General features: G+C 40.6%; 1 protein-coding gene across 1 annotated transcript in view; it reads right to left on the bottom strand.

Annotated features, from left to right (window-relative positions):
- Positions 1-17,297: 17,297 nt before the first annotated feature.
- The window catches only part of LOC127082032 (metal-nicotianamine transporter YSL3), a 35,893-nt gene continuing 34,250 nt past the window's right edge, over positions 17,298-18,940 (bottom strand). Inside the window, exon 6 of the mRNA XM_051022256.1 lies at positions 17,298-17,482. Coding sequence (XP_050878213.1) covers positions 17,298-17,482 — 185 coding nt within the window. The remainder of the gene's footprint in view (positions 17,483-18,940) is intronic.

The raw sequence follows: 18,940 nt of genomic DNA, 5'->3' as shown, positions 1-18,940 counted from the left end.
TGGAGGGGAAAACTGAAATACAATCTTCCACGAGGATCAGACTCAATGGGGGATTAGAAAGGATAAACTCTTTATGCTTAAGGTTGACACTCTATTGGAGAGAGGACGCACACACTCTATAGGTAGAAAAGTTCCAGAGAATGGTGGGGAATTATTGAGAAATGCAAAAAAGCGTAAATAAACATCATGATTTTATGCACATGCGTATGATTATGTTGAGAAAACAAACGCAGAGGCGCGAGACTGATAACACAGTACAACCAGATACTCGGCTAATCTCAACAAGATGGAGATTCTGGTGGAGATTGGTTAGGGATTACACCACTCTTGCAATATGATGCTGGAGAGACTGTTATAAAAGATGATCCGGCCGGAGGAAGTCATTGAATTCCATTCTTCAGGATCTTACCATCATTGGGATTGCCATTAACATTACTCTTTTATATTCACAAGTCGAGGAATATATATCTTTTTTGTAAACTTTCAAAAAATATGATTGTTTATATATTTTTGTTTCAAAAATTATTATCAAAAATAAATGAAATTTCGTAAAATGAAACAAAATAAGAATAGCAAACAAATGGGCAAAAGACTCAAATTTTATTGATAGAATGGTAGTCCGCAAATTGCGTGACTCCATGGATCATTACAAAGTTGGAAAATGGTAAGTACATAGAAAGAGCTAAATTGAAATACAATGACCAATATTCTCTCTAACAACTTTGAATTCCACTATGCTCTGGACTTCGGTCAAGGATGACGGAAAAGGAACCTGTGATAAGCATTGTTGCTTCAAACGATCTTCTGGATAATGTGGTGTGTGTCAAGGCTGAGTGAGCAGAAGAATGTCTGACCGGATGCAAAAATGAGCGTCTGGCCTGACGCAGTTACTTGCCATATTCCCTAACTTTTGCCTAGATTTCCTTTTCAGGGTCAAATCTACCGGGATGATTATTTTCTATTTTATGTCTCTAACTTTTGCCTAACCCGCCCTTTCGGGTTTTCAACGGAGACGCTCATTTTTGCCTAAGTCGCCCTTTCGGGTTTTCAACTTAGCGAGCTGTTCTTTTATTTTTCTAGGCGAAGTAATTCTTGTCTGCATCAGGAGCATCTCATGCCAATCCTTATACATCAGAACCATCTTCTGGATAATCTTATTAATATTCTTATTTGCGGCTTCAACAACCTCATTCATCTTAGGCCTGTAAGGAGAAGAGTTATGATGTTCAATCTTGAAGCCATCACAAAGTTCTTTCATCATCAGTAATGAGGTTGTTGAAGCCGCAAATAAGAATGAGGTTGTTGAAGCTGCAAATAAGAATATTAGTATTGATAAGATTCTTATTTGTGGTCCGATTTATCAAGAATCATATTATTTGCCGATACGGTGTTCCAACATGCTTGGTCACATTAGGATAAGATGTTGCTTCAACCTATTTGGTGAAGTAATCAATGGCGACCAGGAATAAACAATGTCCATTCGAAGCTTTTTGTTCAATCATACCAATCATATCAATCCCCCACATAGAGAAAGACCATGGGGATGAAATAACATTGAGAAGCGTCAGAGGCAGATGAATCTTATCAACATAAATTTGACACTTATGGCACTTCTTCACATATTTACAACAATCAGATTCCATTTTCATCCAATAGTAACCTATCCTTAACATCTTTTTAGCCATTTCATGTCCATTGGCATGAGTACCAAAGTATCCTTCATGAACCTTTTGCATTAACATGTCAGCTTCGTGTCTATCCACGCATCTGAGCAATATCATGTAAAAACTTCTCTTGTAAAGCACATCTTCATTTAGAAAGAAATTTCCAGGCAGTCTTCTCAAAGTCTTCTTATCTTTGTTGGATGCCCCAAGCGGGTATTCCTGACTTTGAAGGAAACATTTAATGTCATAATACCATGACTTATCATCTGTAACTTCTTCTGCCACAAACACGTGAGCATGCCTATCAAGGCGCATAATCGTGATACTGGGTGTGTCATTCCAATGATTTACTTTATACATAGAAGACAGAGTATCTAGAGCGTCTGCCATTTGATTCTCTTCGTGAGGTATATGATGAAATTCTATTTTATTGAAGAGAGTCGACAACCTCCTTGCATAATCTTTGTAAGGAATCGGGCCAGGATGACGAGTCTTCCATTCTCCTTTAATCTGATTAACGACCAAGGTTGAATCTCCATACACATCCAGAATTTTAATTCTCAAATCAATGGCCTCTTCAAGACCCATGATACAAGCTTCATATTTTGCCATATTATTCGTACAATCAAACATCAATCTTACGGTAAAAAGGAGATGAGAACCCTTAGGAGTAATAATGATTTCCCCAATTCCATTTCCATAAGCATTAACAGCTCCATCAAACACTAAACCTCAACGGGATCCAGGCAACGGTTCATCACAATCTTTAGCTTTCAAGTACATAACATCTTCATCAGGGAAGTCAAACCTGATGGATTGATAATCATCGATCGACTGGTGAGCCAAATGATCTACAAGAATACTTCCTTTAATTGCTTTCTGAGTACGGTACTCAATATCATATTTCGATAATAGCATCTGCCAACGAGCTATCCTTCCATTCAAAGTAGGCTTTTCAAAAATATACTTGATTGGATCCATTTTGGATATTAACCAAGTGGTATGATTGATCATTTACTGGCGTAAACATTTGGTAGCCCATGATAAACCACAACAAGTATTTTCAAGCATGAAGTACCGAGATTCACAGTTTGTAAACTTCTTACTCAGATAATATATGGCATGATCATTTCTACCGGCTTCATCTTGCTGTCCAAGCACACAGCCCATGGACTCTTCTAACACGGTCAAATATATAATCAAAGGTCTTCCTATCACTAGAGGAGACAAGATAGGAGGTTGAAGCAGATACTCCTTGATGCTGTCAAAAGCTTTCTGATAGCGCTCTGTCCAAACACAACCTTGATCTTTACGGAGAAGCTTGAAGATTGGACCCTACACATGGCAGTCATGTGAGATATGAATCTGAATATATAATTCAGACGCCCGAGGAACCCCCTGACTTGCTATTCTGTCTTTCGTGCAGGCATCTCTTGAATAACTCAGACTTTATCAAGATCTACTTCTGTACCTTTTTGACTGACAATGAAACCCAATAGTTTTCCCAAACAGACACCAAAAGTAAACTTATTAGGATTCAATCGAAGTTTAAACTTTCTCTACCGCTGAAACAGCTTCAACAAATACTCAACATGATCTTTAGTCTTTAATTTAGTAATCATATCACCAACATAGACTTCTATCTCTTTGTGCATCATGTCATGGAAAAGAGTAGTCATAGCTCTTTGGTACGTTTCATCAACATTCTTTAAACCGAAAGGCATCACTCTATAGCAGAATGTTCCCCAAGGTGTGATAAATGTTGTCTTTTCCATGTCTTCGGGTGCCATCTTGATCTGATTATAACAGTAGAATCCATCCATAAAGGAGAATACATTGAATTTAGTTGTATTATCTACCAACATGTCAATGTGCGACAGAGGAAAATCATCTTTTGGACTAGATTTGTTCAAGTCTCTATAGTCAACACACATCCGAACTTTACCATCTTTCTTTGGAACGAGTACAATGTTAGCCACCCATAGAGGATACTCAGCAGTAACAAGGAACCCAACATCAATCTACTTTTGCACTTCTTCTTTAATCTTGACAGCCATATCAGGGTGAGTTCTTCTTAATTTCTGCTTAACCGACGGACACTCTGGCTTCAACGGCAATTGATACTCCATAATATCAGTATCAAGACCTGACATATCTTGATAAGACCAAGCAAACACATCCACATAATCTCTAATAAGCTTTACCATCCTCTTCTTAACATCTGGACAAAGCAGTACCCCAATCTTGACTTCTTTCTTTTTATCTTCGGAACCTAGATTAATCACTTCCAACGACTCTTTATGGGGCTGAATGGTCTTCTCTTCATGCTCAAGCAACCGAGAAATCTCATCAGGAATCTCTTCGTTATCATCTTCTTCCATTTCGAACACAGGAAATTCAAAGTTGGGATATGGCATAGGGTCATTATTTTCAATGGTTTAACAATTAATCTGCACAATGATTTTATGCTTGATTTTAGAATATGAACAAATAAACGCACATAGTGATACAGATAAAAAAGTTATTATTATTTTTTTATGTTACCATTTTTTCTATAAAAAGGAAAAAGGAAAAATATAATACGGATAAACGAAATAAAGTTTTATTAATGATAATGAAATTTGAAACAAAGCCCACATAGATTCACTTTCACCTTGGGCATAATGAAAGGATTTTGAAAATAACAAAAACAAACATATTACTTCGGCAAGTGAATAACATAAGGAACATCAACCGCAATCCAATTCTGGCACATCGATCCACGTGTCACAAAGTCTGGCACTTGTTGCTCTTCATCATCTTCTAAGATTGCGTTAGTAGATTGATCCTTAGAATGAATAAAGCCAACACTATGAAACACTTCTTGAATTCGCTTCAAATCTCTTCGGGTTGCACTGGGTGAAAAACCCAAACCAGCTTTGTTCTTGTTCTCAGCAAGCTCAACAATTTGTCCCCATCTAGCAGATTGACCATTCTCCACCACAAACTGGGCATCTTTTAAGGATGACATGCACCATTCTTGTTAACAATGATATTATCAACAGAAAGAGATTGAAACGATGTCCCTTCATCTTCACCGGCATAAATGTACAAAAATGAAGAGAGATGACTTACCAACATGGCCTGCTCGCCGCCCATGATCACTAACTTCCCATTCTTCGCAAACTTCAACTTCTAATGTAGAGTTGATGTAACTGCTCCAGCCTCATGAATCCACAGACGTCCTAAGAGACAACTGTAGAGGGGATGAATGTCCATCACTTGAAAAGTGATTTGAAATAAGCACGGACCTATCTTTATTGGGAGATCAACCTCCCCAATTGCAGTTTTCCTTGAATCATTAAAGGCATTCACAACAACTCCACTAAATCTCATTGGAACACCTTGGTAAGCAAGTTTAGACATCGTAAACTCAGGAAGAACATTCAAAGAGGATACAGTATCCACCAGCATATTGGACAGGGCATCTTCTTGACAATTCATAGAGATATGCAGGGCCAAGTTGTGATTCCTCCCTGTCTCGGGTAGCTCTTCATCATTGAAGCTCAAATTGTTACATGCGGTAATATTAGCCACAATGCCATCAAATTGATCAATTGTCACATCATGGTCCATATAGGCTTGCTCTAGGACCTTCTGTAAAGCTTCTCGGTGTGCTTCCGAACTCATCAGTAGGGATAACATGGATATTGTCATACCCCAAAATTTGCCCATTAATCTTGCGAAACATTTCTCGAAGTACTCCGACATATTCTGCAAGGCACTGACATTAAAGGAACAAAAGCCCAGCTCACAACAGGCCCAATCCAGAAAATGGCCCAAACTAGCTCGCTCGCTAGGCGAGCAATTCCTTCGCCTAGCGAACCCCTCGTTATGACACTGGCCCCAGCGAAGCACCAGATCCAATAAAAGCCCAAACTAGCTTGCTCGCTAGGCGAGCAATTCCTTCGCCTAGCGAAGCTTGCAAATATCAGAATTTCTGGGCTTCATTCTGAGCCCATTAGGTCATCATAATCACTATAAATAGCCAAGCTTCAGCCACGAAAAGACACAGAGGAAGACGGACGGAAACCCTGGCAGAGAAACCCTGAAGATCGACTTAGAGAATTCCGAGTAGAGAAACCCTGAAGGCCACTCTTCCGCACCAAAGTTACCGCCGCCCAACTCCATCCGATACCAAGTTCAGTTACAAACAGGTTTGCGTATCACTAATGCTTTATGCTTTTAATCGATAATCTTTACACATGCAAGGCATCATGATTAAGTTTTCGGATATGTAATCTGATTTCACTTAAGTATGCCTGAATATCCTGAATACTTGTCCATGTTGTTCCTATAATTAAATGCCATGAAGGTCAGGGTTCCGGACATCATGCTGCTGTCAAACTCAAAATCTGTCGCCGCTCGCTAGCACATCGCTAAGCGAGCCTGGAGCGAGCCCTCGCTAAGCCTTCGCTAGGCGAAGCAGGGGCGAATGGGACAGTGGCTGTTTCATTTTCTTGCTGTTCTATCTTATGTTTGTCTAATCATGAATTATTATAATGCTGCATCATTTGGCCTGAGTTCATGACTGTTGTGATTATTTTATGGTGCAACTTTCAATTATGCTTTATCTCGATGCTCTAATCCGTGTGTTGAATTGTGTAAAGGCTTATATATTCTCGAAGAAACGGCCGGCCAGGTATTCCACCTTATGTGTGGGATACCCTTATGGAGATTCACTCTGAATTACTCAATTGATTTTAATGTATTAATTTTATGGCGAAGATCCATCCTAATGGCTTAATTGTTCTTAATGTATTGGTTTTAATATGGACCTAATTACCTACTTGATGACGGCTACCTAATTAATTATAAAACCTTGCCTTTAAATAAATGATCTCGGACCTCTCTTTGTTACCCTACGATATTACGATATTACAGTATTACGGTCATGTCCCACGAATGTGGGGATGCACTTAGCAAAGACCCTTCGGTTTAAATCATCATAGTCCCTCGAATGTTGCCTTTGTCCCTCGATGACCCTTCGGTGTAGCCTACGGTTAAATGATGATAGTCCCTTCAAATGCTAAGGTATCCTCACAACTGTTGCCTTCAATGACCAATTGATGACCCTACGATGACCCTTTTACATCCAAAGGATAAAACTACTTACTTCTCAATAATAAGGACAGTTTTACCCTCATAAAGATAGGAAATGTCAGGAAAGACCTCGGACAGGTATAACCCTTAATTGCTCATTCATAACCTAAAAATACTTTTCACACCTCACACTTGTCCAAACATCTTTTTTTTAGAAAATCACCACTTGGCATACATCCGCACTAGGATCATTGCCGAGTTATATGTTTCTAAACGACTTTCAAAACTAAACGAGATAACCACTTTGTATACATTCATACAAGAATCATTACAAAGTTAAATTCTCCTTTTCAAAACATTTCCTACACATTCCTCAAACACTTTTTCAAACTAGAAAAACATAAATGATTGAGCAATTAAGAGCCCATGGATAACCATGGATACAAAGGGTGCTAACACCTTCCCTTTGTATAATGTACCTCCCGAACCTAAGAATCTAAATTAAGGTCTTTCCTGTTCTTTTCCACCTTTCCTTATTGGATAAAAGAAAAGTCGGTGGCGACTCTTGCTAACCGCGACATTGCGATTAAAAACACACCAAAGTCAGTTCACCGTATGACAGAACTGGCGACTCTGCTGGGGACATAACAAAGAGAGGTCACCTTAAAAAATCATTTATGTTTCAAAGTGTTCCTTCTTTTAAGGGTATTTTTGAGTGAAAGATCCTACACCCGGATCTAGTGTACCTTAGGTAAGTAGCAATAGATCATCGCGACTATCCGGCGTATACTGGAATGGTTAAAATGATGGCTACGGTTAATGTGACACTTTGGATGTCCTGATGTTCCTCATGTTCACTTGAGGAAAAATTTGGCATTCGCGTGGTGTCATCAAAGCATTAACCAGACCTTTAGAACCCTAATTGACTCATCCTAGCCATTAGGAAGTAGTGAGATAACTGACTTCGGTTCCGACTGGGGTTGGTTGATACTCGATACTACACTCTTTGAGATTGGACTTTAGGGAAGCTTTGGTCAACCACTTGGTGTTGCATTGAAGTGGACATAAAGAAAGGTCAATGATTTGAGATCGTTCTAGAACCCGGTCACTATTCTAGGACAGGTTGAACCAACCAAACTTCAGTGGGGAGGGTACTTACCTATGGAACTCATGCAAGCCTTAAAACTTAGGAATGATTGTTGTGTGACTTGCTTGTGCTTGTTATTTACTTAACATCATGACATCATAACATCATGGCATTGTACTAACCATTTCGAGGACTTAGGGATTTAACTTTGCTCTATTTCGTAAAAAAAAAAAAAAAAAAAAAAAAAAAAGTTTCCTTTTTTTTTTGGTAGTTTATGCAAAGTTAAATTCCAAAAGTCCTTGAAAACATTTCATACATTACATAGCATAACATAACATTGTATAATAGGTACTCTAAAGGGATCAATGTTCTCACGGTTTTCCTCCAAACAGAAAAATGGCTCTCGAACAAATTGTCAAAGATCTCCAGGCTCAGAATGATCAACTCCAGGAGATGATCTTGAACTTATCCAAGGGGCAGGAGGAACTGAAGGCTCTCTTGCTCGAGAGAAAGGAAGACAAGAAACCTGTGAGTTACATTAATCCGGGAAGAAGGCTCAAACGACAGGCCACAAGAGTCGAGATTCGAATTCCGAAGGATCAAGAAGAGGAAACAAAGACAGATTCAGAAGATGAGAATGCTGATCCTTTCAACCCTGAGAACGACGATGAAGATTACGAGAATGAACAGTACTCTCCAAAAGATGGCAAGTACAAGTTGCTGGAAGAACGCATGCTAGCTATGGAGGGTCAGAAGGCGCCCGGTCTGGATTTCAAAAGCTTAGGTTTGGTCTCAGATGTGGTCATTCCCCGCAAATTCAAGGTCCCCGCTTTCACTAAGTATGATGGGGCATCTTGTCCTCAAATGCATCTGAGAGCTTATGTGAGAAAGATTCAGCCGTATACCACTAACAAGAAGCTATGGATCCATTTCTTCCAAGAGAGTCTGGCTGGCACACAGTTGGAATGGTACTATCAGCTCGAAAGCTCTAACATCCGCACCTGGACTGATTTAGCGACAGCTTTCTACAAGCACTACCAGTACAATTTTGAATTGGCACCTACTCGGCTACAATTGCAGAGTATGACTATGGGCTCTAAAGAAAGCTTCAAAGAATATGCTCAGAAATGGAGAGATTTGGCTGGCAGAGTCAAACCCCCTATGACCGATCGAGAATTGGTGGACATGTTCATGAGCACACTGACTGGCCCATTCTACAGCCATCTATTGAGAATTGCCTCATCGGGTTTCACTGAACTTATATTGACAGGTGAACATGTTGAAAGCGGCATTCGAAGCGGAAAGATACAGGCGGCTACCTCTGATCCTCCGGAGACTCCTAATGACATCACTGCCCCTCTGCCTAATCATGACGAAACTGTCAATGCTGTAGAAGATGCTGATAACGAGTGTGATTGGGATAGCTGGATTTTCCCAACAATTGGCGACGGACTCAATAATTGGAAGGCTGAAGACACTATCCCGATTTCCTTTAGTCAGGAGTAATTGTTATTGCTATTTTAGTGCTTCAAAGCATTGTGTCTATACCCGGGGCATAATAGCTAATTTTTCAAGGGTTTTGTCATTTTCATAAGCATATTTACATTCAATAAATCAATGGACCTTTTTGCATTCAAATATTGCGCTCTTTATCTTTCCTGTCATTTTTCAAACAAGCTATGTTTTCTTGCACACACTCACGTAACAAATTGCATATCCATATCCACTCTGGATCCTGTTGATAATAGTTCTGCTACTGTTCATATGACTTTGAAAATTCGATCTACCAAGCCGAGGATGGAAGTGAGGAAGATTGTGAAGTACCTGGAGAGCTTGCCAGACTGGTACTACAAGAAGAAAAGATCATACAGCCGCAAGAGGAATCAATTGAAATTGCAAATCTGGGTACTGAAATAGACAAGAAAGAAGTCGGAGGTTTCTTGGGACACTTGAATTACATCGCCCGATTCATTCCACACTTGACTGCTACTTGCAAATTACTGGAAAAAAAATCAAGAGATGGTACGGAATGATGAACGACGAAATCAAGAAGTATCTCCAAGAACCTCCAATTCTGATACCACCCGTTGAAGGAAGACCTCTAATCATGTATTTGACCGTGTTAGAAAATTCAATAGGGTGTGCTGGGGCAACATGACGAGTCTGGCCGAAAAGAGCATGCCATACACTGCCTTAGCAAAAGGTATCGACTGTGAAACAAGATACTCACAGCTCGAGAAAGCTTGCTGTGCTTTGGCTTGGGCTGCTCGCCGACTAAGACAGTATATGTTGAATCATACCACTTTATTGACTTCTAAGATGGATCTTATCAAATATACATCTGGGAAACCTGCCCTCTCCGGAAGAACAACAAGATGATTGCTGAACTCTGCACGCAGTTCAAAATAAAACACCACAACTCTCCCCCGTACCGGCCAAAAATGAATGATGCCATGGAGGTTGCTAATAAGATCATACAAAAGATGACAGTAACATACAAAGACTGGCATGAGACGTTACCTTTTGCTCTTCATGGTCACCGCACTTCGACAGGGGCAACCCCTTTCTCTTTAGTCTACGGAACGGAAGCCGTTTTACCAGTGGAAGTTCAGATTCCCTCTCTAAGAATTATGGAAGATGCAGGCTTAAACGAAGATGAATGGGTTCAGACTCGACTCGATCAGATAAATTTGATTGATGGGAAGAGACTTGCGACTGTTTGTCATGGGCAGATATATCAGAAGCGCATGACCCAGGCATTCAACAAAAAGGTCAAGAGACGGGTGTATCAAATCGGCGAATTGGTGATAAAGCGTATCATTCTACCACAAGGTGATCCCAGGGGCAAATGGACTCCCACATACGAAGGGCCATTTGTAGTTAAGAAGGTATTCTCTGGTGGAGCCATGATGCTTGCTACAATGGATGGCGAGGATTTCCCGCATCCCGTGAACGCAGACATAGTCAAAAAATACTACGCATAAAAAAGACCCGCTAGGTCGACGTACCTAGGCAAAAGTAAGGGCATCCCGGCGAACCAAAAGGGTTCGGGCAAAAATTAGGGATAAACATATAAAAATGTACACCCGGCAAGTCGAAAACCTGAAAAGGCGGCTTGGGCAAAAAAAGGGTATCCTGGTGGACTGAAAACCTGAAAAGGCGGTCCAGGCAAAAATTAGGGATTAAAGCGTATGACTATGTCCCGTTCTCTGTCAGCTTCAACCAAGTCAAAGGGACTGAACAAGCCAATCACTTCTATCCGACAGCAGGAGATGAGAGGCTTGAAGACATAATGACAGTAGCGGAGCTAATATCAATAGGACTTTTTCTACATAGCTTTCTCTTTGTTTTCTTGACAATGTCCTCTTACTAGGATTTCTGTCTCCTTGTATTCAAATTGCCTGTTTATAGGCTCTCTTTCAAAATCAATACAATTTTATTTCCAAAAAAGATGCTTTTGTTTTTACTTTTCTGTTTTGTTTGTGTAAACGTCCATTGATTTAATTTGAATTGATTTATGCATTTGAAGATGGTCAATGTTTACCAAAAGTGCATGCCTAGAATAGTAATAGCAATTACTATACGACTTCAGGATCGAGGAGAAGGTCTAACCATGCTTTCCAATGAATCCGTTGCTAATTCGATTCCCCGGCAACGCCAGTTATTCCCCAGAAGAAATTGGCATCACTAGACAAATTGGTCATCTCTTCTACCCCCAGCCAGGCTCTGTTAAATATCCCTGCCATCAGACAGAAATCAAATGCCCCCAGCTGAGACAGGGTCATCAATACAAATATCTCCGACCAGAAGACTGAGATTTATTTCCCCAGTAGAGTCCCCTGGAAGAGCGTTTCAGACGCATAATGCATTCATTACGTCATTTCACATCACATACCTGCATACAATGTTCACATTTATTTCATTCCGCATCATATACATTACATCGTTTCATAGCATGCACCTGCATACCATGTTCGCAGGCATAAAACATCTCATGCACCATGACATAGCATGAAACTAACTTGATCTTTCAGGTTAATTATCCTCCTGATCACATCCCAGATTCAGACACATTTTTCAGATAGAATCCAGATGGATATCCATTCTGGCAAGTATTCTGGCATCTTCCTAATGATGGCATCTTTAAGCCCATCTCAGACATTCATTGCAAATACAACCACAAATATTATCAGATACAGCCTAACGTACGGTTCATTCTGATTCAGCCCAACATATGACTCCTTCAACTCAGAGGCGATCTAACGTACGATCTATTCTGACATTCAGCAACTCCAATACGGTCTAACGTACGACCCATTTGGACCTTCAAATCCTCAGATGCTGCCTAGCGTACGGTACATTCCGGGGTGTAGTCTAGCGTACGACTACTTTCTTCTTCAGATACAGCCTAACGTACGGCTCATTCTGCAACTCCAATACGGTCTAACGTACGACCCATTTGGACCTTCAAATCCTCAGATGCTGCCTAGCGTACGGTACATTCCGGGGTGTAGTCTAGCGTACGACTACTTTCTTCTTCAGATACAGCCTAACGTACGGCTCATTCTGCAACTCCAATACGGTCTAACGTACGACCCATTTGGACCTTCAAATCCTCAGATGCTGCCTAGCGTACGGTACATTCCGGGGTGTAGTCTAGCGTACGACTACTTTCTTCTTCAGATACAGCCCAACGTACGGCTCATTCTGCAACTCCAATACGGTCTAACGTACGACCCATTTGGACCTTCAAATCCTCAGATGCTTCCTAGCGTACGGTACATTCCGGGGTGTACTCTAGCGTACGACTACTTTCTCCTTCAGATACAGCCTAACGTACGGCTCATTCTGCAACTCCAATACGGTCTAACGTACGACCCATTTGGACCTTCAACTCAGATGCGATCTAGCGTACGATCCATTCTGATTCCACCTTCGTCAGATACAGCCTAACGTACGGCTCATTCTGCAACTCAGATACGATCTAGCGTACGATCCATTCTGATCTTTCATCCCCAGCAAAGTCATCCGCCTAATGAACAACTCACTCTAGTATTCGGATATGATCTAGCGTATGATCCATTCTGATCCCTTGTCCCCAGCAGTATATAACACACTCCGACTCCCCGGCGAAGTCGACAGCATAATGGATGATTCACTATACGGTCTAGCGTATGACCCGGTATGACACCCATGTCTCCAGATATCGTCTAACTTCCTGGATGGCATCTTTAAGCCCATCTCCATCAAGACTGGTTGACAAGTGCAAATTTTTGGGCATTCTAGTGTTCAATAATCTTCCACCTCCAGACCACGAACGGCATACTCGCCGTCCTAACTCTCTCGGTTCAAGAATATTGAACAGGGGCAGCTGTCATACCCTAAAATTTGCCCATTAATCTTGCGAAACATTTCTCGAAGTACTCCGACTTATTCTGCAAGGCACTGACATTAAAGGAACAAAAGCCCAGCTCACAACAGGCCCAATCCAGAAAATGGCCCAAACTAGCTCGCTCGCTAGGCGAGCAATTCCTTCGCCTAGCGAACCCCTCGTTATGACACTGGCCCCAGCGAAGCACCAGATCCAGTAAAAGCCCAAACTAGCTTGCTCGCTAGGCGAGCAATTCCTTCGCCTAGCGAAGCTTGCGAATATCAGAATTTCTGGGCTTCATTCTGAGCCCATTAGGTCATCATAATCACTATAAATAGCCAAGCTTCAGCCACGAAAAGACACAGAGGAAGACGGACGGAAACCCTGGCAGAGAAACCCTGAAGATCGACTTAGAGAATTCCGAGTAGAGAAACCCTGAAGGCCGCTCTTCCGCACCAAAGTTACCGCCGCCCAACTCCATCCGATACCAAGTTCAGTTACAAACAGGTTTGCGTATCACTAATGCTTTATGCTTTTAATCGATAATCTTTACACATGCAAGGCATCATGATTAAGTTTTTGGATATGTAATCTGATTTCACTTAAGTATGCCTGAATATCCTGAATACTTGTCCATGCTGTTCCTATAATTAAATGCCATGAAGGTCAGGGTTCCGGACATCATGCTGCTGTCAAACTCAAAATCTGTCGCCGCTCGCTAGCACATCGCTAAGCGAGCCTGGAGCGAGCCCTCGCTAAGCCTTCGCTAGGCAAAGCAGGGGCGAATGGGACAGTGGCTGTTTCATTTTCTTGTTGTTCTATCTTATGTTTGTCTAATCATGAATTATTATAATGCTGCATCATTTGGCCTGAGTTCATGACTGTTGTGTTTATTTTATGGTGCAACTTTCAATTATGCTTTATCTCGATGCTCTAATTCGTGTGTTGAATTGTGTAAAGGCTTATATATTCTCGAAGAAACGGCCGCCCAGGTATTCCACCTTATGTGTGGGATACCCTTATGGAGATTCACTCTGAATTACTCAATTGATTTTAATGTATTAATTTTATGGCGAAGATCCACCCTAATGGCTTAATTGTTCTTAATGTATTGGTTTTAACATGGACCTAATTACCTACTTGATGACGGCTACCTAATTAATTGTAAAACCTTGCCTTTAAATAAATGATCTCGGACCTCTCTTTGTTACCCTACGATATTACGATATTACGGTATTACGGTCATGTCCCGCGAATGTGGGGATGCACTTAGCAAAGACCCTTCGGTTTAAATCATCATAGTCCCTCGAATGTTGCCTTTGTCCCTCGATGACCCTTCGGTGTAGCCTACGGTTAAATGATGATAGTCCCTTCAAATGCTAAGGTATCCTCACAACTGTTGCCTTCAATGACCAATCGATGACCCTACGATGACCCTTTTACATCCAAAGGATAAAACTACTTACTTCTCAATAATAAGGACAGTTTTACCCTCATAAAGATAGGAAATGTCAGAAAAGACCTCGGACAGGTATAACCCTTAATTGCTCATTCATAACCTAAAAATACTTTTCACACCTCACACTTGTCCAAACATCTTTTTTTTAGAAAATCACCACTTGGCATACATCCGCACTAGGATCATTGCCGAGTTATATTTTTCTAAACGACTTTCAAAACTAAACGAGATAACCACTTTGTATACATTCATACAAGAATCATTACAAAGTTAAATTCTCCTTTTCAAAACATTTCCTACACATTCCTCAAACACTTTTTCAAACTAGAAAAACATAAATGATTGAGCAATTAAGAGCCCATGGATAACCATGGATACAAAGGGTGCTAACACCTTCCCTTTGTATAATGTACCTCCCGAACCTAAGAATCTAAATTAAGGTCTTTCCTGTTCTTTTCCACCTTTCCTTATTGGATAAAAGAAAAGTCGGTGGCGACTCTTGCTAACCGCGACATTGCGATTAAAAACACACCAAAGTCAGTTCACCGTATGACAGATATCTTGGACGGAGTGTGCAACAACTGGTCCACCATATTGAAATCATTATTCTTTATCAATTTTAGCACCTAATCTTGATCAATATTCTGATTCACAATACTGGATTGGTCGGCTTGTACAACATGAGTTTTCTCTTGACTTCGTTTCTCTATGACCACATCTTCAGTCCTCTTAGGAACCGCAACAACAAATATCAGACCACTTCGGGTCACACCACTTACATCGCAATGTTCACAACGGATGGAAAAGTAGGAATAGGCACTTATTTGTCGTCTTCTACCATAGTAGCATTATACTTATAAGTCACTGCTTTATCAGACTCGTAAGGCACAAGACCCGCCAAACGAATAACCAATAGAGAAACAACAGTCTTTTGACCATCATATGCAATCACAACCGTTTCTGGGAGATTAAAACAGGGAACTATGACGTTCACCTCATGCTCGTCTTCGTTTCCATCCCTTCTAACCTGAATAAGGTTTTGATCCAGTATTTCTTGTAAGTCTATTTTCACAACAACACACCCTCTGGGATTTCTGGAACAAACATAACAAGAAGCATGGTCATGCTCATAATAGCTCAATTCACATAAAGTAGCGTGCATTTCAACCAAGGATCTTCTGATTAGATTGACGTCAAAAACTCGATACTTTCCTGGACATCCTTCGACCATATTCACAGTTGTATTGCCATGTTTGGGCAGTGGATTAGCTTGTACATTGGGATTAGAATCTTGAAATGACGAAATACCACTTTGCATTAACCTTCTTACCTCAACCTTTAAAGCGAAACAATTCTCAATATCATAGTCAGGTGCTCCTTGGTGGAATGCACAATGTTGGTCAAGTTTATACCACCACAGAAGCTCTTTCAGAATAGCCGGTGGAATTCTTGCGTGCACCAAATTCTTCTGAATTAAAAAAGGAAACAACTATGTATAAGTCATTGGAATTGGGTCAAATTGTATGGCATCTGGGAAGGATTCTGTTAATTTGTGCGTTGCTAGAAACGCGGTTGATAACTCGGTGCTACTTGAACAATTGGAGCATAATTAATAACTGGAGTTACAGACACCACATGTTGATGACATTGACTGTTCCTCGGACGCCTCCTACGTTTCTCTTGCGAGATAGTGTTTGCATTGTGTTCCTTCTTCTTGTGTAAACAATTCCCATATCTTTTGGACCCATCAGATGAACCACCTTCTTTAAACTATTCTTCACGAATACCTTCTTCTAATCCCAGACCTATATTTACCATTTCAGTAAAGTCACTAGGCACACTTGCAACCATCCGGTCGTAATAGAATGGACTCAACGTCTTCAGAAATAACTTTGTCATTTCCTTTTCCTCCAATGAAGGACTAACATATGCATCAATCTCATGCCATCTCTATGCGTATTCCTTGAACGTTTATTTTTCCTTACGGGACATAGCACAGAGTTGATCCATGTCTGGTGCCATGTCGACATTATATTTGTATTGGCGAACAAAAGCCTCACCTAGGTCATTGAACATTCAGATTTGAGTACTGTCAAGCCCCATATACCACTTCAGAGCAGCCCCAGTCAAACTATCTTGAAAGTAGTGGATCAATAATTCATGGTTGTCAGTCTGAGTCGACATCTTACGAGCGTACATCATCAGATGACTCAGAAGACAAGAGTTTCCTTTGTAATTTTTGAAATTCGGAACCTTGAATTTATGCGGAATCTTCACATTAGGAACCAAACACAGATCATGAGCATTTTTTCTAAATAGATCTTTCCCCCTCAAAGCATGAATCTCTTTCTGCATAGCCTGAAACTGGTCTTGGAACTCGTCCATTCTTTCATAAACACCAACGGTTTTGTTTTGGTCAGCGTGAAAAATAGGTTCTTCAACATAAGGAACAGTGTGAACCACGGGAGGTGGTACTGATATCACAGGTTGAACCACTTCAACAACAGGTTGGTACCCCTCAGGCACAAAGTTAAGAGTCATGCCCAAAGGGAAACTAGAAGACATGTGGTGCTACGGAGCACTAACGGGAGCCACAGAGATGGGCGTAGAGACAATTTCAGAAATCACGGTCCTCTACGGAGTCTGAGGAGGAGGTGGCTGATTCTGAACAGCTGTCAAAGCTTCCATTATAGCAGTAACCCTCTCATAACCGTCCCTCAATGTTGTCACCTCTTCACGTATTTCATGATTCTCTTGCTCTAGGCATTCCATCTTTTTCAACTTATTAGCTCGAGTATTGTACCCATGAGACAGCTTGTCTGAATGAAGACCAAGAAAGAAATAAGACCCCTGGTGAACTTTCTCAAAGCAAGACCAAGATGCAACATGATGCATGATATGCAAATGCAAACGGGAATGTAATTTTTTTTCAAGGAACTTTAAGACATAAGTTGAAAACATAAGAATAATACCTTTCAATGTACTAAAAATCTCATTTTATTAATAATATAAAGGATTACAATCAGAAGTATAATTTCAATGATCATAAACGGAGAGAAGCTAGATCTATGGAATCATGTCCGATGATGACCCAACTCCAAGCTGACTCTTCTTGCGAAGTCTTTTGATCTCTCTTTCGTAGCTACTTTTTATAACATCCTTCTCTATCATGAGTTGGTTTACAATGCCTTTCCAAACGCCGGAAGTAGGAAGATGAGTAGATGATGAACTATTAGAGGAAAATAAATCCCCTTGTCCTCTTGATCTCTTCACAACACGTTGCTCGAGTAATTCTATCAAGTCGTCCTTTTCCTTTAGCTGCTTCTCCAATTCTACTTTCTCAAGGTGTGAGGTGTGAAATTTGTCTTCCCAATCATCCCTCTCTTACTTCATCCTATCCAAATCCTCTTGCAACTCCTCTATGCCTTTAATAGTGGGAGATTTGACCATTACTAAGGACATAGGTATTTCATAAGCGTATGGCATCTTGAATTCCTTTGCTCTCTTCTTCACCCAACTAGTGTAAGGCTCCAAAGCTACACAATTCCTCAATCTAAGCTCACCTTTTCATTTCCTATGAATATTGTGCCAAGCATGCACCATCCTAGCTTTCAACCCTTGAGTGTCTTTCCCTTATTGGAAAAATAAACCTTCTAACAAAGTGTTATTAGGGTTGTCCTTCATAGCAAACCCGAGTTAAGGTCTTGCCAAAGCCGGATTGTAGTTGATTCCCCCTTGTGTACCAAGAAGATAAACATTAGAGAAATCCCTATAACTATCAATAATCTCGACGTCGTCATAAATAGAAGAGTACCAAGTAATGTCATCGGTGGTGAGAGACATAAGTCTTTGAGACCACCTTAAATAATACTTGTTTTCTTGGAAGATATGAGACTACGGCAAGTGCGAAATAAACCACTTGTACAGTAAAGGCACCCAACAGACAATAGTTCCACCCCCTTTAGAAGTCCTATGATGAATGGAGAAATAAGTATCACCGAGCAGAGTTGGAATCGGATTCCTAATCAAAAAGATCCTCATAGCATTAATATCGACAAAATTGTCGATGTTAGAAAACAAGACCAAACCATAGATGAGTAAGGCCAGAACAGTCTCGAATGCCACCATGTTATTAGCATTAGTAAAAGAAAAGGCTTTTTCCAATAGAAACTTTGAAGTCAGCCCTCTGGTACCCTTTTGACAGTGAGATTGGCATCTATGCCAGACTTTCTCAGATGATTGGCTTCAAAAATAACCCAAGATTCAAGAATTCCTTC

Source organism: Lathyrus oleraceus, chromosome 5 (assembly GCF_024323335.1).
Source record: "Lathyrus oleraceus cultivar Zhongwan6 chromosome 5, CAAS_Psat_ZW6_1.0, whole genome shotgun sequence".
NCBI lineage: Eukaryota > Viridiplantae > Streptophyta > Magnoliopsida > Fabales > Fabaceae > Lathyrus > Lathyrus oleraceus.
Note: the sequence above shows the minus strand (reverse complement) of the source record. Positions and strands in the feature narration are given on the sequence as shown.